General features: G+C 38.5%; 1 protein-coding gene across 1 annotated transcript in view; it reads right to left on the bottom strand.

Moving 5' to 3' along the window:
• DOCK8 (dedicator of cytokinesis 8) overlaps positions 1–22,790 on the bottom strand; it is a 75,284-nt gene extending 52,494 nt beyond the window's left edge. The window contains exons 1-14 of the mRNA XM_050329233.1: positions 22,749–22,790; positions 16,594–16,641; positions 12,908–13,083; positions 10,269–10,340; positions 6,859–6,982; positions 6,428–6,640; positions 5,807–5,892; positions 4,746–4,812; positions 4,343–4,492; positions 3,646–3,726; positions 2,724–2,883; positions 2,010–2,149; positions 1,696–1,789; positions 395–557 (exon numbers count right to left, since the gene is read on the bottom strand). Coding sequence (XP_050185190.1) covers positions 395–557; positions 1,696–1,789; positions 2,010–2,149; positions 2,724–2,883; positions 3,646–3,726; positions 4,343–4,492; positions 4,746–4,812; positions 5,807–5,892; positions 6,428–6,640; positions 6,859–6,982; positions 10,269–10,340; positions 12,908–13,035 — 1,478 coding nt within the window. The 5' untranslated portion in view covers positions 13,036–13,083; positions 16,594–16,641; positions 22,749–22,790. The remainder of the gene's footprint in view (positions 1–394; positions 558–1,695; positions 1,790–2,009; positions 2,150–2,723; positions 2,884–3,645; positions 3,727–4,342; positions 4,493–4,745; positions 4,813–5,806; positions 5,893–6,427; positions 6,641–6,858; positions 6,983–10,268; positions 10,341–12,907; positions 13,084–16,593; positions 16,642–22,748) is intronic.
• Positions 22,791–23,723: the final 933 nt, after the last annotated feature.

Below are 23,723 nucleotides of genomic sequence, written 5' to 3'. Positions count from 1 at the left end.
TGCTTAAATAAGATAGGATGATTCTACTTTTCAGATTAGAGGAAAGGGAATAAAATAACATGAAATACTTCATATCTGGCTATATTCAAATTCAGAGTTACTTTGCATAAATTAGTTTAACCTCAGACTCAAAGAGAGAAAGAGAGATAAAGAGAGAAAAAGAGAAAAAGAGAAAAATTTTCAAAGGACAACACATTTAGATTAATGGAATTAATTATGGAATATCCTGCAAGTATTTTATCTTGAAATGGCTAATATGATCAAACTGTCAGTCTAATGCATAGTCTTTCCTTTTTATATAAATTTTTAGTTTCTATTTTGAAAAAAATATCTGTCACAATCATTTTTTAAAATAGATCTTAAGAAATTTTAAAAAACATACATTCTTTCTTACCTATAAATAGTATGGGGAACATACACTTCTCTAATCGGGAATTCCAAAATCTCTCTGTGGGGACGATTACGGTTTTCTGGAAATGGCTTCACTGGCAGTAGTTCCGGTGTCAGACAATAACTAAGGTTTTCTGGAGCTGGGGAAATCTCCAGTTTAAGTGTTCCTTTAAAATTAAATCACAAAAATCTCAGCAAAAATATAAAAAATAATCAATGTATAGTAAAAGAAAGATGAAAACAATATACGAGGTTACATAGCAACAGTGCAGAAATAAGAACTGGATCTTGGGCTGCATGAGAAGGAAAGCATAGGTGTAGAAAGACACAGAGGAAGTAGCCTACATCCCTTTACATCAGGACAAAACACGGCTTTTTATGTCTACCCTGTATTATTTGAAATAAATAGAAAAAAGGAAGGAATATTATATGCTGGGATGATGTTCTTTCACACACAAATAATACAACATTTGTCTGGAAGACAGATAAAAGATAAAAGGGCCGCTGTCTAATACAGTTCTCTCTCACTCTAGCCGCTCCTTTCAGATTCTGCTCTGATTAATCTCTGCCAAAGCAGACACCACCCACGAGGAAAGCCAGGCATGCAGTAATGAGCAGTTAAACAGTTAATACTGATAACATTTACCCAAGTATAAACAGACTGTCTGTTTAAATTCTGTGCTGTGATAACTGAAAACCGTTTGTGGAGCTCAGACTTGTCATTTCTGGCAATCAGTTAGAAAGGAAAAACAGCTTTGCCCTCAGTTCATATTTTTTAAAGTTCCTCTGTGACACAGAAGTGCTTGAGCTGTAATTTATATAAGATGGAAAATTAAACTGGTCAGGTAGCCAAACACTGTCTCTGCCTCTCTACTTTGCTAACTAACACTGACCCAAATACCAAACTAAGATGAACGGTATACACAGTTTAATCTGTCTCTACAAAATATGAGCCATTTCAAACCATTGAAGGGAAATGGTAAGGATCTTAGAAATTTGCTTTAAAGTACTCCCTTTAAACAGTTTGAACAATAACAGAAGACATCCAGTAGATCCACTGTAAATTAGCAAGGAAAGCAAATAATTTTAGAATATCAAGCTACATATAACTCTCCATACTAATTCATAGAGAAAAAAAAATTCAAAAGCATCTATGTTCAGGTTGACACTGAGAAACCAGGAAGTTGCACAATGGCACACACTTGGCTTTAAACTCAAGTTAACTATCTTTTGGGGTTGGAATTTACAGAACAATTTAGGGTAGAAAAATACACATAACCTTTCCATCCACAATTAACTACACACCTGGTAAAGTCTTAACTCGTCTTTGCAAGGAAGATGATCTTTTGAAATCAGCTAAAAATTTGAAGAGATCTTCATCACTGAGCCTGTCTCCTTCCTACCAGGAGAAAGACAAAAATCAGTACCTTCATAACAATACTCCGTAACACTGAGAAAAGCTTTGTGAGTGAACCATGTCCCTGAGGTGCATTACTGTGTACTTGAGAGTAGTTATCCTCTGTCCCCACACAAATCTAATTGATAACTTTTCCCAACACAATTCACATTATGTAGATGAAAAATGTCTAAGGAAAATAGAAATAAAAAGAATCCAGTACCTGTTTAAAGAAGGTGCCAAGGGTCAGAGAGATTGTTTTGAAATTGGATGCTGGATAGCTGTCCTCTGAGCCAAGACTTCTCTCAGAAAGCCTTCTTGCCTGCAGCAGTGTTGCCCTCTTGTCACTACTGGATCCCTTCCCTTCAAATGGAAATTAAATGAAACATCAACTTGCTTTTTGCTTTTGCTGCAGTACAAAGATTACTAGAACAGCTATAAAAACCACAACTTCCCAGCAACATCAGAGGAAAGAGTACCTAAAACATTGCACTTTTATTTCGGACTATGTGAAATAGTGGAATGCCAGGACACACCTAGAGAAGTGATATTATTTCTGCTGCAGAGTACAAGTTTACTGAAATTTTTTTATGAATTATGAAGTACAGTAGCCAATGCTGTTGAACAATGGTCCTGAAACTAAGATGATAGGTATTTTGACTGCCCAGTGTGGCAAAGGGAGTTTTACTACTACAAAGCCACAATTCAATGAAAATCAAGTCTAAACCAATAAAGAATATTTAGCAGACATAAAAATAAAAATGCAGAGATGAAACAGTGAGGACATTGACTTGTAAGTGGTTGTAACACTGAAAAGGAAGGTTGAGAAGACGTGACTTTGTGGTTCACTCTCGATGCTAGAGTGAATGACATTGTTTCCTACATTCAGTCCTACTGAACAGTCATTTTGCATTACTTAGGAAAGTTGGACAACTACCGTTTAAACCTTCAGTGTCAGGTATTTCTCGTTCAAGTGTTGAAAGGTTGAAGAAATTAGTTAGGCTTATGGGAATCCAGGCGAATGGCATTCTGTATTTCCCCAACCGCTGGCAAAAGGATTCAGCTTGTGCTTTCAGTTTTTCAATCTTTTCTTTTGTCTAAGACAAATAAAATAATGACTGGTTAAAAAAGCAATCAGTTATTGTAATGTTACCATAGATAAAAAAGTAAATTACATATTTACAGTTCAGTAAATAATTTGCAGTTATCTCTAATGTTTTCTTGCTACATCACTATCAGAATTGTAGCTGTTTTGATTTGTACATTCAATTAAATTTCTTTTCAATGAGTTCATTTACTTCCAATATTTTTGGAGTGACCCATGAGTCCATATGAACAATCACCATGAAATGTTAGCAGGTTCTACTTCTTTCATCAGATACTGAAAAAAATATTCTACTGAAAGCAACATCATAAGGTGAGACGTGCAGAAGTCCAACAAAGTTTCAGCCTGTTCTAGGAGGTAAATGACCATGAATTTCTTGAACAGAGCTCACGTTATCTATGAATGACAGTACTGAACTAGCCATCCAAATCAATACCATGTCTCTGAGGTACAAATATGTCTGTGAGTTCTACATTTTATTCATCTCCCTCGATCACCCCCACCTGCTTCATGACTCAAGATTTTGTCAGTATTAATTTCCAAAGGGGTCAGTAATGAAAATCCACTTTCCCTTCTCCTGAGTTTTCTGTTGGTCACAGACACCAAACTGTTTGCACCATGGATGCACTAATTGGCTTCCCTCCAGTATTTCTAATATTCTGTCCTATTCCAAAGGGTCTGATCTTCATCTATTTTTTTTTTACCTTGATGATGCATTTTTTCATCTATACATTCTTTATAGTTATTAACTTACCTTACCAGCCTCACTTTCCTTAAGAACCATATAGGGTTCTGCACAGTCTCCAATTTCTCCTTGTTGAAGCACTTTTTCTATCTACAAAAATCGGGAAAATAAGACACTCACAAATTAAAAATATCACTCAAATAGTAACATGCCGTTTCTCTAGCAATACCGAAGAGCCTGCCTAAATGTACAACAAAGAATGCTTATGGAGTGAATGATACTAGACCTCTTAGTCTTCCATCTGTTGGAGGGCAGAAAATATATATGTGACAACACTATCAATCAGTTACTACTGCATTTTCACTGAAATCAGGAAAATTAACACATTCCAAATGAAGTGGTTCAGGTTAAATCAGTTTCAGAATTAAACAAACAAAATGATGCAAAGAGAAATAAACCAAAGCCAAAAAAACTTCCACAGAATGTAAATAAAATTTTTAAAAGTGCCTTATTTCACTATACTTTTTGTTTCCCATTGACAAAGATAGGAAATTCTAAGTATTTAGTATAACTGGAACACAGGGTATCGATATAACTTCTAAGTTTGGAAGTAAGATATAACTAGTGAACACCTGCACACAAGCTATTAAAAACTACCAGAATTCATCTCATCTAGAGGAAACTCCTTTTTGTCGTCTTCATGAATTCAGACAACAGGCACAGCTGAAAACTGGAAGAACAGTGTCGAAGCAGCACTGTACCGTACCTTGATTACCAGGTATATATCTGATGAGGGATAAGTGACAGAAAATACTGCTGATCTTGCCTGAGTAGACAAGTCAATCGAGGGTGTATGAGAACGCAAGAATCCTCTTAATGAGTCAGAGTTGAGGTCGCAATGAAAATTTTCTGAGATCTTGAAAAGAGAAAGGATTAAAATACATTGCAGAGCAAAAGTGCTTAAAATTTTATTTTAAAACAAGTCAGAAGTAGTATCTAGAACTACAAAACAAACAACCGCAAGCATGTGACCTTGACTGAATAAAAAGAATCCTGGATCAGGCTGCATGTGTGAAACAGTTTCATATTTCTTTTAAGTTTTCCTAAATTATTACTCCAGAGATAAAACCCCAAGCCAACTCAACAAAAAATACTGTATGTACACTTACCTTTTTTCTTTCCTTTATGTCATAGAGAGCTATGCATGCAAATAAAGGTTCGATCTCTATATCAAACCTGTTAGGGATAGACACACAAGACACTGATTGATACTGCACTCTTACTGCTATGTATAATAAAAAAAAAAAATGAAAAGGCTATATTTTGACTGGTACTTTTGTTAGAAAATAAGAAGAAATACTTACTTCCAGACCTCAGCTCTCTCAAAGTGTGGAGCATTTTTTTTTTTTAGTGCATTATATTAGAAGATTTCAAGAGGAAAATAATGTTTTAACAGAAACTGATCTCAGATACCAGTTAAAATTATCGTATCTTTCTTGTCTTTTTTTTTTTTCTGTTTATGAAGTTGTGCTGGTTTTGGCTGGGGTAGAATTAATTTTCTTTACAGTGCTTGGTGTAGGGCTGGGCTGCATGGGAGGCTGGGAGGAGACACAGCCTGAATGGATGACTCCAACCAACCAAAGGGATATTCCACACCATATTCCAGATATGACATCATGCTCAGTATAAAAAGTGGGGAGAAGAAAGAGGAAGGGGGGTATGTTTGGAGTGATGGTGTTTGTCTTCCCACATAACCGTTATGGTGATGGGTCTCTGCGCTCCTGGAGATGCCTGCCCACATAGGAAGCAGTGAGTTAATTCCTTTTTTTTTTACTCTGCTTGCATTTGCAGCTTTTGCTTCCCCACTAAGCTGTCTGTGTCTTAACTGATGAATTTTCTAGCTTTTTAATTCTCCCCAATCTCACTGGTGGGGCAGTGAGCGAGTGCCAACATGGGGCTTGGTTGCCAGCAGGGGCAAAACCACGACAAGAGTCCAGTAGTGTGTAGGAACCAATCCGGTTTGTTTGAAATATCCAATCTGGGCTCACTCCCAACTCCTTTTCACTCTGATAAGTTAAAGAGTTCTGTAAAGATGGATAGAAATAGTCCTCTGCTACACTAAGAAAGAACATGTGATCATGTGATTTGCTGTACAGGACACCTGCGGTAGTGTCACAGTGGGTAGAGAATTTCTGAGAAATGGTGAGTGAAGCTTGTGATGGATACTTACTTCAGAGTCTGCAGCTTCACCAAAATCCTGTTGCCCAGATGTTCCTTTGGGCGATCTGGCACTGGTCGTATCTCCACTGCACCTTCCTATCATTAAACAGTAATTCTAGTCACATTCAATCAAAAGAACTGTAAATTTACACACTTGGATAAAACCATTCTGTAATGGTAGCTGGGCTGCTGCTACAGACTATCACCTTCCCCCACTAAGTAAGTGGGCATTTAATCTCTCCAGAGATGGAAAAAAAAAAAATTATTATTTCTGAATACTTACATTTCTGACTCCCATCTGTCTTTTACACCAAACATTTACACTTCTGGACCCCAAGTGAGAGTTACAGGGAAGAGTTACACCCTCACACAGCCCTATCACCAGCATGTGGTTTGAACCACACTGAGAGGGGTATCACGGGGCCTCAGGCAACACTGTGAATCCAAGTCCAAACCCCCCATGAAAACTGAAGACAGCTGACATGAGCCCATGGTGACATGGTGACATGACCCTGTTATTATCCAAGGGAGACACCCATCCAGGCCACAAACCCTGTGTTTGAACTGTGGTGCAGCTTTAACCTGACTCCTGCTGGGGAAGACCAACAGGACAACCAGCCTCCCAGCTCACCTCATCCACAGAGGGGTAGAGGGCGAGGAGCTCGGGGTGCCTGTTGGTGCGCCGCGCCTCCTCGTTCTGCCTCTCAAACTCCTCAGCACTGACGTGCCGCAGCAGGTTCTCCAAGCGGGGGTCTGGCTGCAGGCTGCGGAGCTCAAAGTAAGAGGAGGTGAGGGTTGTCCTGGAGGCCTCCTCAGGGAGAGCATGGACGTGTTGGGGTCCCACCTGTTGGAAAACAGCAAAATGGGAAGCTGTTGCTTGAGCACCAGGTTGCCAGGAGGGACTCTTGGTGCTCTGGCAGAGGGGATCTTAATGCCACTTCTGGTATGAAGCCCAGTGGTGAGCACGGTTCTCCACTTGATGCCATTACACAGATCCTGGGATGATTCTTTTGAGGGAAGCCACAGTATTTGGTTACTTTCCCCAAAGTTAAGAAAATGTACCTGGAAACTTGCATCGCCAGAATCCAGCGTTTCTGATTCAAATGTCTGTTTTTGAAGCGTCTTATGAAAATCTTTTCGGGATCCCCTGTTTTTCAGGCTACAAGTATCTGAATTCCCTTGGTTCCTTTCTCAGACAAGCCCAAGAAAGTCAGGATAGCATGAGGAGAAGTTAAGGGAAAACAAAACAGAGAAGACATATAAAAAATATTAAGGAACTGTAAACATTGTTCTGCAGAAGAGTAGTATAGCACAGCTTTAATGCAAATATGTGACATTTCACAACTTTAATTTGTTTTAACACCACACTGCAACTCTATTATGTATATTAAGAGGAGTTTTCAAAGGAAGAAAAGTCATTCAGATCACTTTTGCAAAGACCATGAGCCGTGAGACAGCACCAAAACCAGACCTAGGTACAAATTCAGCCCTGATCTCGTCATTAGACACAGTGATTATTTCAGTAACCTTAAGAACAAGGATTGGGATCACTTATGTTTTGACTGGCTCTGCTTCTGCAACTACACATCCAGAAGCTTAGTGTTCTTATCCTGGATCTAGCTAGCATCCCGAGTTAAACACAGGCAACAATCTACACCTTTCAAACAATGTCCATCTTTGAAGAGAGCTATTGCTATGGCACAGTGTAACCCTCTTTGCTGGCAACTTTGCAAAATTTTGCAGCGAGGTACCAATTTCAAGTTCCATTTTTGAGGCAGATGGAAAAAACCAGCAGCTATCCTGAAAAAAAAGATACCAGATGCATCCAGAGCTCTGTTTAATTTTAGTATGCAATTTGCTAAGTCCTTTGATGGCCCTTTTGCAATCAGCCTCATGTTACAGGATCCTGCTTTGTTCATTTTCCTTTCCATAACACTCCTAAGGCAATGGCTAAACATCTAAGTACTTTCATAAAGAAGCCACAATAAGCAATTATTGATCAAGGAGACACCTTTTTTATTACATTTTGGGAGTAACTGAATTATATGCTCTGATGTGTTTTGATTTTAATTGTTTGCATTTTAATCATTTACCAGTTCACTGTAATGAAAACTGAAGTCATAAAAGAGACAATCCCAGCTCTCCTTGGATGTGACCTTGTTTTGGAACCACCATAATAATCCAGAATGGAAGACAGGAATTCTGCATGACTTTAAAATATTTAATCATCAAAAAGAGGTTGTGTAGATAATTTTCTCACTACCTCCAGTGGTAAATGATTAATAAAGAAATTTATGTACCTGAGTTCACACTTTGCCTCTGGATTACAAGCTACAATAGAGATGGCTTTCCCTTAAAGTACTCATGGAAAATTTATTTATATTGTTTATTTATTTTGAAAAGAATTGGAGCAATTAAAACTCACCAAGTGGCAAACCATGCTTTTACCACACATGTCAATTTAATGGCCACACACTGAATTAAGAAAACGGAACAAGGAAAAGGAAAAAAGGATAACTGAAAGGAGAAACAGGCACAGGAACAAGCCTCCAATGCAGCCTCTGGCAAAAAACACACGGACTCCCACCTGTGTTCAGTTTCTCTGCCACATACCTCTCTGCTCTGGGACACAAGGACCACCTCCGCTCACACCAACCCCTGAAGACTCCTCAGTCTCCTGTTCTGAACCTTCACATTCATGAATGCATGGAAGTCACACACTGCTCTCATCCATAGCTCACCATTCAGCAAGCTATCCTATGAATCTGTTTCCTGTGTAGGCAACTACATTATGTGACATTGTAGCATATTTGACACTGTCTTATTCTTTCCAATTTTTAATAACTTGCTTGCATTGTTAGCCACAAGCCATCAAAGCTCAGCTGTCTGGCAGAGCCCATCATCATGTTTACCACAGAGTCAACTGCTCTGTCAGTTGTTTACCACACGTTTACCATGCTCTGTCACGTTTACCACACAGCCAACTGCAAATAAAGTTTTTGAATGCAAATTTAACTTATCTGAATGAATGAAATACTAAAACACAAAACAAACTTCCCACATATGTGTATTTCTATGGCTCCATTCACATTTCTATCAGTACACCTAAATGCAAAAATAGTTATGATCTATTTTTCACCCTACCTACTTTACTGCTCACTCCACAAAGTGCACAAACAAAGCTGCACGCTGGTTCTTTACAGCGTGCTCAGAACAACGCTGTGTGAAAGAGCAGCGTGGAGAGCCCACAAACCCCACAAGCCTATTTTTGGTGACTCACTGTGGAACAGTTCTGAGAATTCAATCAATTTCATCAGTACCCCTGGAGGAAGTATCTTTATAACCCTCAGCACCTGTTCTGCTGAGGAGCACAAGCTGAGCAGTGAAACAATGCAATTCCGTTACAGTAACCAGACTGTACCCATACAGCACTGACTGCTGATATATATCATGTTAGAAAAACAGAGAGTAGCAAGGGCAGGCGAAGAGGCACAACACAATGGCAGCAAATGTGCCAGCACTCTACTATCACCTGCTCCTACTTCTTCTTGAGAACAGGGCATGAATGCAGGAGGGGGTGAACAGAAGTGTTATAGAAAAAGAGAGCTCCAAAACCCTCTTTCTGAAGAACAGGACGGGGTGATGGGGAAGGAGGTGAGACATCCCCATTCCTCACACTCCCCTAAGAGTCTGGGGACAAACACCCTTGCATAGAAAACACTGACTGGGAGTGACTTTCACATTTCACATATGAAATGGAAGATAGAATAGAATAGAATAGAATAGAATAGAATAGAATAGAATAGAATAGAATAGAATAGAATAGAATAGAATAGAATAGAATAGAATAGAATAGAATAGAATAGAATAGAATAGAATAGAATAGAATAGAATAGAGGAAATGAAGTCTCTTATAAAGACTAAAGACCCAGTTCTGTGTGTTGAATTACACTGATCTCAAACACAGAAAAATTTTTTTTACTTATGTAAAATAGTAAAGTAGGCTATAACACTAATAATCCCATGAATGCACTCAGTCACTGCTGGGAAAGCCCATAATCCTTGAGTTTTCAGACATCATTAGAAATCAGATCATGTTGAATATTCAGGGCATGGATAGGAGAAAAGCATGCAAATGTAATCTTTATCAATGTTATCTTTCCTTTTAGTGGGATCACACGGTACTAGTATTCCTTATTTAGATAAATCATCATTATATAAGTTGATGTGAATTTCTTCCTACTTAATTCCCAGAGTGCCTGATAATTACGAAGTGGATGCAACAGTATTCAGCAATAGCTCACCATCTTAAACAAACTAATATAATTATATATAATACTGACAAGTCAGTTCTTGTCTTCAGCCACTGATTAAAATCATTATTCTTTAGGATTACTTACAACAGCAAGATATCATCTCTGACAAATAAAATGGAATGTATTTTTGATTTTATTTAATTATATGTAGCTTACTTTCGATTCACAATCAGCCACTCACGGATATATGTCTGAATACAGTCTCTGACATGTGAGTCCAGTTCAACCCTGTAGAAAAAGCAACATATTGTAAATATTTACAAATAAAATCACTTTGTGATTTTCAAAACTTGTAACAAGTCTCAAGATATCGAGATATTTTTCCAGAGGTCTAAGCTCCTGGACTCCTGCAAATACACAGTTTTTACATATGTTTTTGGTGTAATTTTCTCCTTCTCACAGAGATGAAGAAAAACCTAAAAAGGGACCATAAGCTTTTAATCTGATGGCATAGCAAAACTTTAAGATCTAAGAACATGTTACAATTTAATTTTTTATGATTTTCAAATAAGCCTCATTTAATGGAGGGAGTTGTCAGTACTGCCTGATAGATTGGATACTGTCTGGAACTGAAATGCTATCAGACAAAGACAATGTCCATGAATTTGATGTCATGATGCTGTAGCATCATGAGGAAACGAATAGGCAGATACACATTCAATACAGTAATAGGTGAAAGGTATGATAATTTTTAGCACTTTCCCTACAGAACATGTAATGATTTGCAACTGACTACCAAGACAGGGTAACAGCTGATGCTGGTTCATGTGTGCACTGCAAGACAGAGCCTTGGCTGATGCCACGCTGCTGTGTGCCCCTGTCGTCGTGGTTCCTGTATCTGGCTCAGGTGGGAGGTATGTTTGCAAGCAGGTAGCACATTAACCCAGCTCGGTCAGTGGTATCTTCTTCCTGCTCTCACTGCACAAAGACATCAAAGACTGCGTTGCCTGCAAAATGTGCATGCCCCTTCTGTGTTCTCATCTTCCATAACATATCCTAGCATCCTTGACCAGAATTTTCTGTGAAAACACTAATATCAATGATAGCAGCTAAATGGCAAGCCGCTATGTAAAAAAATCCTTAATGTCTCTGTGGTGTAAATCAGGCTTAAAATTGATTGTACAGCATGAGTCTACATGTTCTCCTATTGGAAAAACAAATAGATAACTGCTGTTTCAAACATCAGGCATGTTGAGAAGTAACCTTGGAAATAGAGAATAAGTATTTCAGATCTAATTTCAAAAGCTGGATACTTTTAAAAATATTTTTGTTCATAATTTAAATAAATGGGAACTTCAAGTGCCACAATATTCACTGTCTCCCACATCAATTAGTCTCTCTCCAGTGCACAGGAAAACAAGAATTCATTGCAAAGGTTGGAACTTTTTCTATGACTGACTTCAAGTGAAAATCATCTTTTCTACAAATGTTAGACAATCCCCTAGGAACTGTATGATTCTCAGGTGACCTAGTGTGACACCTCATCTCTACTGCCTTTGCTCTCCTGAAGTTCCTGAGAGATGCACTGGGCCAAGAAGAAACTTGCAGACTGAGACCTTGCTTAGAGAGGGATTCTCAGCTAGTCTGCAGCTGGCAAAAATCATACAAACTTTGTTTCCTGCTTAGCCTCATTGCATTTGATGTGTTGGGGAAAAAACACTGAACAAATACTGCTGTTGTATAGGTCTCTGATTTATACAGCTGGTTGGTATGAATTAGAGCAGCCCATAGCAACATTTGCAGGAACAGAGGGGGATGCAGGTCTACCCTGTGAGCCAAGGCATAATAAACTAAGTCAATTTGTCCCTTCATTGTTCAGGTTCAACACAGCAGAGAATACAGACTGTGCTGTTCATTTCCTGAATATACTGGTAGGAGCCCGCTTCCTATCCCAAACACATTGCACACTTAGCCATCTTTGGAGACATAACAGTTTGGGGCTAAACTGCTGCTAACTTCAAGTTTATCTCATGGTTACTGCTTGTAAAACTCAACAGGCCTTTGAGGTTCTACTTAAAGGTACCATTTACAGTGAAACAGTCCTTGAAGAGTATTTTGTATACAAAGGATAGACTTGCTTAAACCACATCAGAAATCTCTCTTACAGATTTTCTTATTCTGAAAAATTCTGTTGCCCATGATGTGCCTGTTTATCAAACCAGTTTAAATATTTGCAGGACTTTTGAGTGCTACTGCCAGCACATGCTACCTATTTAATTTAAGCTGTTGAAAACAGTGAAATTGTTTCATCAGTGTCAGTCTGAAACCAAAAGTGACTTCTATACTAGAAATTGACACTTTTTTTCCCTCCAAATCTTAAGAAGCATGAACTATTTCCCCCCCATTTAAGCAAGACAGGTACTGAGAAAGAGTCTTAGTGATGTGATCAGTGTCATGTAACATAAAGTTGGAAAAAAAAAAGAAAGAAAAGGAAAAAAAAAGAAAAACCCCCCAATCCTACGCTTACTACATGATCAGAATCAACTTCCATCTCTGGCATCACAGCTGTAAAAATTACTTTTCATACTATTCTCCTGACCTTCTTTACTTGTCTTCCTGGTTTATGTCTACCTCACTTCTGCTGCTAACAGCAAACTTCGGAAGTTGTGTAAACACCTGCATAATTTTAAGCATGCAAAGAGACCTAACAGAATCAATGGCAAAGTTCAAACATTCATCAGCTGTGTAGTGGATGGATGGATGGATGGATGGATGGTAGACTGAGGTGTTTCGATTGACATCTTCAAAACTATTTTTACACCTGCAGCATTTCAGAGGGAGAGAAATCTCCTTACCCATCTTCTGGCACAGAAGGTTGCAAAGTCCTGCACTCTTTCGGTGTAAAGAGAACGTCCAGGTCATCTTCAGGAAAATCTCCAAGTTCTTGTGCCAGTTCTGAGTCCAAGTTGTTCAGCTGCGTCATTAGGAAGCCTTCAAAATCTACTGGGTCTACTGCGTCGTAAAAGGAAGGCTAATGAGAAATAAAGAGGTATTTATTTTAGCAACAGATGGCTCTTCCTGATAGTGTAATTAAGGTTTATTTATTTAATTATTGTGATTGTCCCATTATGTATTAAACATCAGAAACAAACTTCTAACCTTCTCACATAGGAACAAAAAAGGATTAGGGCAGGTGACCAAAATAACAGTGAGAGGCAGTATGAGCTGGCAGGGAACTGCCGATGGACAGGAGAGAGGAGATGAAACACACTATGAATGACAAGGCCAAGTCTTGGAAGTTCACTCTTCACAGTTAAGGACCAACTAAAGACACTATTAGAAATGCTATATGCTTTCAACTGCCAACAAAGTTGAGGAGCATACTCAAAATCAGTAAAAATTATTATTTCTAATTTTTTTCCTAACTATTTCTAACTTTGAATGTTACTGGTTTGTATATTATTGGAGTCCTAATTTTATCATATTTGTCAAGTGTTGGTGCAGTACTTCGGCAAAATATTACATGGAACTACTAAAGTTGTTACTGAAAACCTGAGATATTTACCATTTCTACACAACATGGCATCGTTGCATCTCATTACATTTAATTAGCTGTTTTTATACAGAATGTCTGATCAGAACAAAGTTAAACAAGTACAAGCTCTACCACTCACACATGATATTAAGCTGTCTGGTTTTTTTCATCTGTTTAGTGTCAAAAACAGAGGCAGAAAATCTTGTTTGATTTGGTACCTAGAGTTGTTCCACATACATATAAATGTGACTTCATATGCTAAAACTGTATGTTATTCTGTTTTCAGATAAAACTAAAAATTTTTACTTGCTACATAGCCAATAAAAATACCCTGTATCTCTTTAGGAAATAAAACATCTGTTCAGTTGACTATAGAGACTAAAATCTCTTACCGTTGATTTTCTTGACAAGTCAAAAATAGGTCTAAATACTACAGCTTTAGAAAACATATAGTTAATGTTCTGTGAGTTCCAGAAGGGCTGATGATAGCTTAGCACAGTAAGAGTGCAGAAAATTAGTTACAGCATTTGAATAATAGCACTGGAATACCTTTTATACTAGGAGAAAGAATTCTAGCAAAAAATAGGTATCAAATCATCCTTGTCTGTAAAGAGCAAGGATTGCACTGCACTTGCACTTTGATTAGCCCAAATACCTTTCACAAGGCTGTCTTCTGAAGCTGGTAGCAAAAAATAGGTAGCTCTGTGGTGCTGTTGATGCGGTATGGGGAAAAGAAGTCCCTGATATCAAAATTGCCTTTATATTCAATGTTACCACGGCTACTGCTATTGTTTTTTTATTAATTATCAGCATAATATCCCTGAAGCTCTCCTACTGTACTGCCAGTGGGTAAAACATTACATGTTAGTGTACATATATATATAAATAAATCTATATAGAGCTTTATATATCTAAATATATAAAAATATATATAATAAATGATGCATAATAAAAATAAATATATCATACATATTTAGATTTACTAGAAAAGCAAATCACAAAAGATTAAAGGAAAACCATTTAAAATATTCATATATTACATCTTTTCAGTTGCTGAAGATGTAATGCTTTATATGTAAAATATTTTTACTTAATTCAATCTAATTTTCAATTAAGCATTGCATTCCCTTTCAGAAATCACACTTTTTCATTCTGACAAGTCAAATCCATTGCATTTCATTCTGTCTTCTTTTTCTAATTCAAGTGTTAACAATCATATTTAATCACTAGTAATATGTGCTTTTGACTATTGTAAATTAGACACAAATGTAAAAAAATACAGTGTGAAAAGTAAATGCAGGTGGAGGGCAATGGTCTCCCTAACAACTGGTGCAAATGTTCAAAGGAAATAGAGAAAATGGTTTAACTAAGAAGCCAACACTCCTTTTCACACATCATAGAAGTGTGCAAAACATCTTTATACAGAAAATGCCATAAATCATTACTGCAAACATACCTTTTTAAGGATGATGAACTAGAGGCATGTAGATTGTGACAGCACACAAAATGGCGGCTGTGGTGTAATACTTGGTAAATGAAACGTTACGAAGTTTCTCAGGAGCAAAAGCAGTTGTCTGCATGCAGAAGAAGGAACCCAGCCTCTAACCGCAAGGAACAAGTTAGACACCACAGCATTTCAGATTAAGGAAGTGAGTAGTGGCGGGAGGCCCCAGCACACAGGAAGCAACTGCTTACATCTAGTGTTCTACATCTTTCACATTCACTGGTGCACAAAGACTTTGCTGCTTCTATTTACCAGGCCTCACAAAAAGAAGTAAAAATTAAAAGGGTAGGGAGAGGAAGGGTAGCAAAATTGTAGTTAGTTTCATTTATGGCATAGTATGTTTACAGAAAGGCAATAAAAAAATTTGGGATTTTTTCCCTTTGTCATAAGGGCAGTGTCATAGGGCTGGTGATGATTCGGAGACATGCAACAGTTGACTATGACAGATATCTATGCCAATCGGGGCATTTCTCACTTAACATGATTCCTCTACAGCACTGAAAACCAGTCATCATGCTGCCTCCGCTGCTAGCTCTGCAAACAGTTTATTAAGTCAAGATAGTTGAGCCTCTACCTTTCTTTTTTCTCTTTATTCACTTATCTCCTGTGTGGGTTTTGGCAAGGGTACAATTAATTTTCTTCACAGTAAATATTATGGGGCTGTGTTTTGGATTTATGCTGAAAACAGTGTCGATAACACAGCGATGTTTTCATTATTGCTGAGCTGTGCCTACAAAGAGCCAAGACTTTTTCTGCTCCTCACGCTGCCCATCAGTGCAGAGAAGCTGGTAAGGGACACAACCTGGACAGTTGACCCCAACTGACCACAGGGATATTTCAGACCATATGGAATCCTGCTCAGTATATAACACTGGGGGAAGAAGGAGGAAGGGGAGGATGTTCAGAATTTTTCAGCATTTGTCTTCCCAAGTCACCGTTACACATGGTGGAGCCCTGCCCTCCTGAAATGGCTAAACACCTGCCTGCCTGTGGGAAGTGGTGACTGAATTCCTTGTTTTGCTTTACTTGTGCACATGGCTTTTGCTTTACTGTCTTTCCCTCAATCCATGAGTTTTCCCTTTACTCTTTCTGTTCTCTCCCCGATCACACCTGGAGAGCAGTGTTGTGAGTGAGCAGCTGCATGGAGCTTAGTTGCTGCCTGGCAACACCACCTCCCCTTGCAAATGACCTGTGATCACCAACAAAGCCTTTATTTGATGAACGTGAATGTTTCCAGCAAGGAAAGAATGTAATATACTCCAACATTTACTAATTAACTTTGATTTATAGTAATATGCAAAAAGACTATCTATTTTAGGCTCCAAGGAACATTCTCAGTTTTTTGAAATGCATAATTTCCTCACCTCACCAGGGACTACTTTTTACCAGTTTTTGATAAAAGCTAGTGAAAGCAAGACAACTTCAGAAACTCACTTTATTTACCCTAAAACCATCAAGCAATGTAGATGCCAAATTGGTGTAAAGATAAACCTAGAACTTACCAGATGAAGTGTAGAAAAGCCAGGGGTACTTAAGCTTCGTTGACAGAACTGTGCAAAGCCAGGTTGGAGAGTAAATTGCTTTCTTATTTCTGCAGAGGAGTGCCTTTAATTAAGCAGAGAAAAATTCTTGTAATTACAGTGATCCCCATACAAATACTAAATGCCAGAGTTTAGTCAATTTGATCCCCTGTCCCAGTGTTTAGAAGTGTATTTTGGTGATGGTCTAGACTCCTCTCGTCTTCTAGTTGGTGGAAACCTTAAAAAACATTTTCAATTCTATATAATTAAGATTCTGTCACTTTTCCAACACATTTCTATCATTGTCTTGCTACCCTTATAACTGGGAAAGGCTACGCAATAAAGAACAACCTTGCCCTCAAGTGAAGTGTGATTGCAACCTGGATAGCAATACTTGCAAGATTCACTTCTGCAAAGCAGAAATACAATATAATAAAGCAGAGAAAAGAAAATGAACATTACAGAGGCAAATATTTTAACTGACCAAGGGATAAAAACAAGACAAGACCACTCACTGAACAGTGCAAGCTCAGATTTATGCTAATAATGCAGCCTTGCTGTGAAAAGCCCAAGACAAACCAAAGAATGAATTTAAAAATTAGCCTACACTGTATCAGCTGAACACTTGAGGGAAAGTCTTCTTACATGCTAATTAACCAATCCTGCTGGAGGCATAAAGAGGCCAATACAGAATTCTTTAGTAATCCCAAATTGATGATAACATACCCAGTCTGAAAATTCAGACATTAGAGTAGCTTGGTCATTTTTCATGGAAACTAATCAATTAATATTTATTGGAATAATCAGTTTAAGAATAATCAGCCATGAAATGGTAAAACATCTGCAACGTATTTCACCATGAGTTTCAGGACAAGACTTAACACAAAATGCAGTTAAGCAGATTTCAATTAAAAATAATAGCCTGCAGCCCACCAGGGCAGTCAAATGGGAGACAAGAAAATACAGAGGTAAAAAGACACTCCCTTTCATATGACACTCTTTGAACTCAAGGAAGCATTAACAGACATCTTAGAAGTACCAGATACCACTGGACAGTTTGCCTGCTAGGTCTGCACTTTCTCTCCTCTGTGGCCTCTTGCTTCCTAAGGCTAATGCACCTATTCTGTGACACTTACTACTGCTTTTCTTAGCCAGCATGACAAAAATCTAAACTTGTCTCAATGCATTTCTGCTAATTTTAAGAGACAGGCACCTCACAGAAGGTATTAAAGGTATTGAGAAAAGTTGCATAAATGAGAGTAGTTCCTTGTAGGCCAAAAGACCATGCCAGATGTGAGTGGAACATTGCTCCAACCTGAAGGCAGAGCTTACTGCTAAGTAACTGCAGACAGAACAAAGCCAGAGTTACAGAGAAAGAGAAATGATCCATTTGGAAGAAAATTTTCTACTATCACTGACATTCCAAAAATCAGAAATGGGATTTTTAAAAGAGTATTCAATGATTATATAAGCAACAAGCCATGTAGGGAAAGTTACAAATTCTGTGCATTCCTTAGATTATCTTTGACCTCTCAAAAAAACCAAACCAAACCCAACAAACCTGCTTGTATATTAGGGGTATCTTTACTCATTTTCCTACTGCAAATAATCTCTGATAATGAATGCACGCACAAATTATTCAAAATTATTATTTTCCTGCAAACAGAGTCAGTTTGCACCCTGTGCAGAAGTATCTGTTACTACTGAAAATAACAGATGTACCAGCAGTTGCTGACTTAATGTATGTAAAAAAGTCTATTGCAGAAGTTGCTGCTGTAAACAGTGATATAAATCATCTCTGAATTATACCAGATATGGGGTCGTCAGATCCTTCAAAGAGAAAATTGTAAGAATTTTCAACTATAAAAGAGGAAGCACCAAATTTGCTGTCTGGTAAAAGCTTGCGTAAGCCCAGCTAATTGAGGGCAAATACATTTCTCAGTAGCACTGACATCAGTTCCACTTTCTCACCAGTAGAAATAACTTGCAAACTAAATCAGTCCAATGGACAACAACTTTTGTAATCTATAATGGTGACTTTCAGATAGGAACAGTTCAGTTAATTGATTTCATAGTTTTTCTGTGAATGAAGGAAGGGAGAAAAAATACAGTAAGAGTAACAGCAAAATACAGTAAGAGGATAGTAAAACTTGTTTGAACCAACTCAGAAATTATTGACTAGGTATGCTAGGATCATGTAACTGAAAGACACAGCTGCTAAAAGACACTAAACCAAAAGCACAAGTTAGGTACACTGACATGGAGAAAAGGTGGGTGTAACAGCCAGAGACAAGCATGGAAACTTTTGAAAACTTGAGAAGAGAGGTGGAAACAGAGGTCCTTCTAGATCGCTCTTTGATAATGCCAGAATGGTTGTTGTCTGTGACATGCCTGTTATCTGACCAAACAACTACCTTAGACACTGTCCTTTGTTCCTTCAGGAAAATGGTGGTCCGCATTAGCCTAGAGCATGTCCTGTCGTAGCTTTTGTGGAGGCTGCAGCCATCTATGCCATGGCTATACTTTTACCCTCCTTGTCTGTACAGCAGCCCTGTCTGATTCTGAAGAGAGCTTTACAGTCACCCTTTGCTACAACAAGGTCTATCTGTGTGCTAAAAAACCATAAGAAAAGAAGGTAATAAGAAATGAAGGCAAGTCACTGAAAAAATCTTAGAAAAACCCCGTGGTTTCCATTCCCAGCTAGGGGAACATGAAATTGCACTAAACATTAAAATGTACATCACCTTAGACATGCCTGTTTCTTAATAGTCTGATGATGAAGTGCATGGTGTGCAACTAGAAAATGTGGACTGTAGTAAACTATGGTCCAAAAAGTTTGGCAATTATTGATGTATTATTGGCAATTATTAGGAGATGATGAATAGCCGATATAGATTTATCAAAGGGCAGTCACATACAGCCAATTTAATGCTTTTCTGTGACAGTTTAACTGGCTCAGTAAGGCTCTTGATACCGTTCCTCATGACATTCCTAGAAGCAAAGTAAAGAGATAGTGGCTAGATGGAATCATCATAGCCAGTTCCAGAACCAGTTAATAAAACACATTCAAGGCATAGTCATCAATAGTTCAAAAGAAGATTGCAAAGAAATTTTACTGTGAGAAGTTAATTTTTCCTCAGTCTAGTTCCAGTACATACTTCATTTTACAACATGGATGATGATGTAGATAACATAGGACCAAAAGCTGGGGATCACACCACACTAAAATACTTTCTAAAGTATTGTAGAAACAGTCTGAAATCAGCACAGCTAGATTCAATATTAATAAATGTAAACCCCTAAACTTAGGAAGGAAAACAAAAATAAAAAAAATCCAATGCAGAAATACAAAAAGGAAAATGAACTGTCTAAAAAAATAGCATGTCACTTACTAGGAAGTATACTGGGACACTTACTAACAAAGTACCACAAGCCATGAAAAAGTGATGTTATTTCTGTTCATTTAAGCCAATGAGACAGTGCTTAGGCTGATGCACACTCTTATAACACCACAGAGTGAGGTACAATAAAATCTAAAAGGCTTCAAAAGACAGCAGTCAGAATGCTAAAACTTTTGGGAAGGATGACCCATAAGGAAAGATTGAAAAAATAGATGTGTCATAAAAGGGATGACTGATGGGAGACAGCAGCTGTCCTTGACTATGTGAAAGGTAGCAATATGTAAAGAAAACAGTGAGCAATTCACGTCCATGGAGAGAAAAAGTAACGTGCTTAAATTGAAGCAACGAAGTGCTGATACTGCAACAGAAAGGAACTGGCTGATGCTGATGCCAAGCCATTCTCCATCATATTTGAAAAGTCATGGTGGGCAGGTGAAGTTCCGGCTATCTGGAGAAAGGGAAACATTGCTCTCTTTTCTTAAAAAGGGGAGAAAGGAAGATCTGGGGACCCACATACTGGCAAGCCTCACCTCTGTTCCCCGGAAGATCATGGAGTAGATCCTCATGGAAGCAATGTTAAGGAATATGCAAGACAAGAAGGTGATCCAAGGCTACCAACACAGCTTTACTAAGGGCAAATTGTACCTAGCCAATCTGGCAGCCTTCTATGATAGAGTTTCTGCAATGATCCAGGACTAAAGAGCTATGGATGTTATACACTCATGTTTCTGTAAGGCCTTCGATATGGTCCCACATGACATCTTACCTTCAAATTGGAGAGAAACGGCTATGATGGATAGATTATCCACTGGATAAGAAATTGGTTGGAGGGACATAGCCAAAGAGAAAGAACTGGGGATTCTCATGAATGAAACCTGGACACGAGCCAACAGTGTGTGCTCACAGCCCAGAATGCCAACCATATCCTGGGCTGTGTCAAAAGATAAGTGGCCATCAAGGTGAGGGAGGGGATTTTGCCTCTACTATGGCCTCGTGAGACCTGCCTGTATTACTGCATCCAGGTCTGGGGTCCTCAGCACAATAAAGACACAGATCGGTTGAAGCAGGTCCAAAGGAGGGTGATGCAGATGACCAGAGGGCTGGAGCACCTCCCCTACAAAGACAGGTTGAGACAGCTGGCATTGTTCAGCTTGGAGAAATCTGTGGGGAGACCTCATTGTGGCCTTTCAGTACCTAAAAGAAGCATGTCAAAAGGAGGGAGAGCAACTTTTCACATGGGCAAATAGTGATAGGACAAAGGGGGAACAGTTTCAAACTGATAGAGGAGAAATACAGATTTGACGTTAGGAAGCAATTCTTTACTGTGAAGTTGGGGATGCACTGGACAGGCTGCCCAGAGTTGTGAATGTCCTCATCCCTGGATGTGTTCAAGGCCTGGTTGGATGGGGCTCTGAGCAACCTGATCTAGTTGGTGGCACACAAAGGGGAGGGTTGGATCCAGATGATCTGTATGGTACTTCCCAGCCCAAACCATTCTCTGATTCTAAGTAGCTGAGTAAGTAGCTAAGTAAGACTGTACAGTGACAAGAGCACAGTGGTGTTGTAAATCATGTCTCGGAACCACCTGGAGCAAGAGCATATGGGCAACTGCAACCCTTTCAAAGACCAGCAATGGGACTCAACAGTGTCAATAGCTCTACAGACCACCTATATTGACAGCCCTCCCTTTTCACTAACTGAAACTAAAAAGCTGTAGATTTTGTGAAGATTATTCCACAAAGGTCACTGCTGAATTCACAGTTCATCACCATTCACATGGTATGTTGAAAAATAGTGTGAGCCTGTAGAAAGATGGAGATGGACCTTCTGGAGATTTTAGGTCCTTGGCTGAATCACGGTGTTGGAGCAAAATAAAATCAACTGGAATTCATTATTCCATTCTGTGATGTCATGGCCCTACCAGAATGATGATGCTGTTCTTCTCTGATGCAAATACTGAAAAAGCTGGAACTCACCAGACTTCCTGATCCACCCAGATGGGATTGGAGGGTAGTCAAAAAAACCCAACCAACCAAAACAAAACCCAAATCAAAACCCAAAACTGGTGCTGCTTAATCCAAATTTCACCAGTGTCTGTCCCACAGGTAAAACTCCAGCAACTGCTAATAAAAAGTTGAAACAGTGTCTATATTTCACAAATACTCTCCAATGCAAAGTGTAGAGTTTGCATAATATATTAAAACAGTAGTGTAACCAAAATAACAGACTACATCCTGAGGTACTTAAAATTAAATTCATCTTGTAGGTCACATTCTGGGATGTTTCTCAGGGTAGAGCTCATTGAAGGGTTGGGAACTTTAAGATTTGGGTTATTAGTTGGGGCTAGATGAGGTATCAGGAAAGGAAAATAAAACAGCCATTTATTTTATCCCTCTAACACATGTTAGATCTGTGGCTGAATACTGCTGGTTCTATAATTAAAATTATGTAAATGCTTATAATACATAAGCTGGTTCTGCAGTTTTATTGCAAATTCTGCTCAATGATATAGGTCTTTGAAATATGTAGTTTCAAAGCAGGCACAATGGGTATTTTGTTAGTATGTACATAATATATGAAAATTAAAACAGAGAACAGCAATTTAGAAATAAAAGAGAAAGAGAACAGCTTTAAAGATCACCCATTAACTGCAATTCACAAACTTCATAAGAAAAAAACTAATTTCAAAAGTATGCTTCACATGCCTATTGGATGAAATTCTCCAAAGTTACTTACTATTAGAAGGGAGGCAGGAAGTGTAATCCTTAACAACCTCACAATCCCTTCCAGCAGACTGAGGAACAGTGAGTTGTCTTCTGCAAAAGCTGCATACACAGTTAGACAGCAAGGAAAGACGGAAAAAAAGCAAATAAAAAGAGAGTACAAGAACTCTCCCCAAAGATAGAGAAACATTCACATTTAAATGTACACAGATGGCGGAATCATAAAGCAAAACAGTGAAAACTTTTACTTAACAGGTAAAATATTCAGTCTTGGCTACCCTGAGGAGCAATCCCTTTCATCTGACACTGACATAGAAAATTCACAACTAACTTCTGTTCTTTTTCTGACCCTAGGAAGAAACTTCTCCAGTTACAGCTGAAAACAAGCAACTAAAAAGCTCTGGAAGAGAAAAATACAATTACCTACTGCTCTCCTTCACTCCCACACGCAAACACACAAAGTTTTGGGCAATGATCCAGATCTTTAACTAGCAAATATGGAAATGTTGCTTAGAAGTCCTTTTCTTACCGCCAGTGGAACTGCCTGTTTTTCTTGTAAGTTTCTAATTAGTCCTTAAAGCACCAGAGCTCTGCTTTGTTAGTCACTGTTTACAGCAGTGGTCGGTCTGAACTCGCTGCTGCTTCCTTGGTGGCTCAGGCAGGCTGTACAACCTCAGGCACACACCTACTTCGGGGTCTACCACATTAAGACTCTGTATCAGCAAAAGCAATAAAGATCCTATTTGAGATGGTTGGAATTTAACAACAACCTTCCTACAGAGATGGTGCAGGAACAAAGAAAGAAATCTAGAAGAGGAAATTGTTGACTTCATCATGCTGTCAACATCTTGTTATAAAGTAAAATGGGCAAGAGGTCAATTTTTAGTTTTGTCCCGTGTCATGTACGACATTTATTCAGTGACTGTTTTTTTTTTTCCTATGTTGAGGAGCCCCTGGTGGTCTAGCGGTAAAGGCGCGGCGCTGTCAC

The sequence above is a fragment of the Myiozetetes cayanensis genome, unplaced genomic scaffold, assembly GCF_022539395.1.
Source record: "Myiozetetes cayanensis isolate MyiCay16 unplaced genomic scaffold, myiCay2020 scf4, whole genome shotgun sequence".
Lineage (NCBI taxonomy): Eukaryota > Metazoa > Chordata > Aves > Passeriformes > Tyrannidae > Myiozetetes > Myiozetetes cayanensis.
Note: the sequence above shows the minus strand (reverse complement) of the source record. Positions and strands in the feature narration are given on the sequence as shown.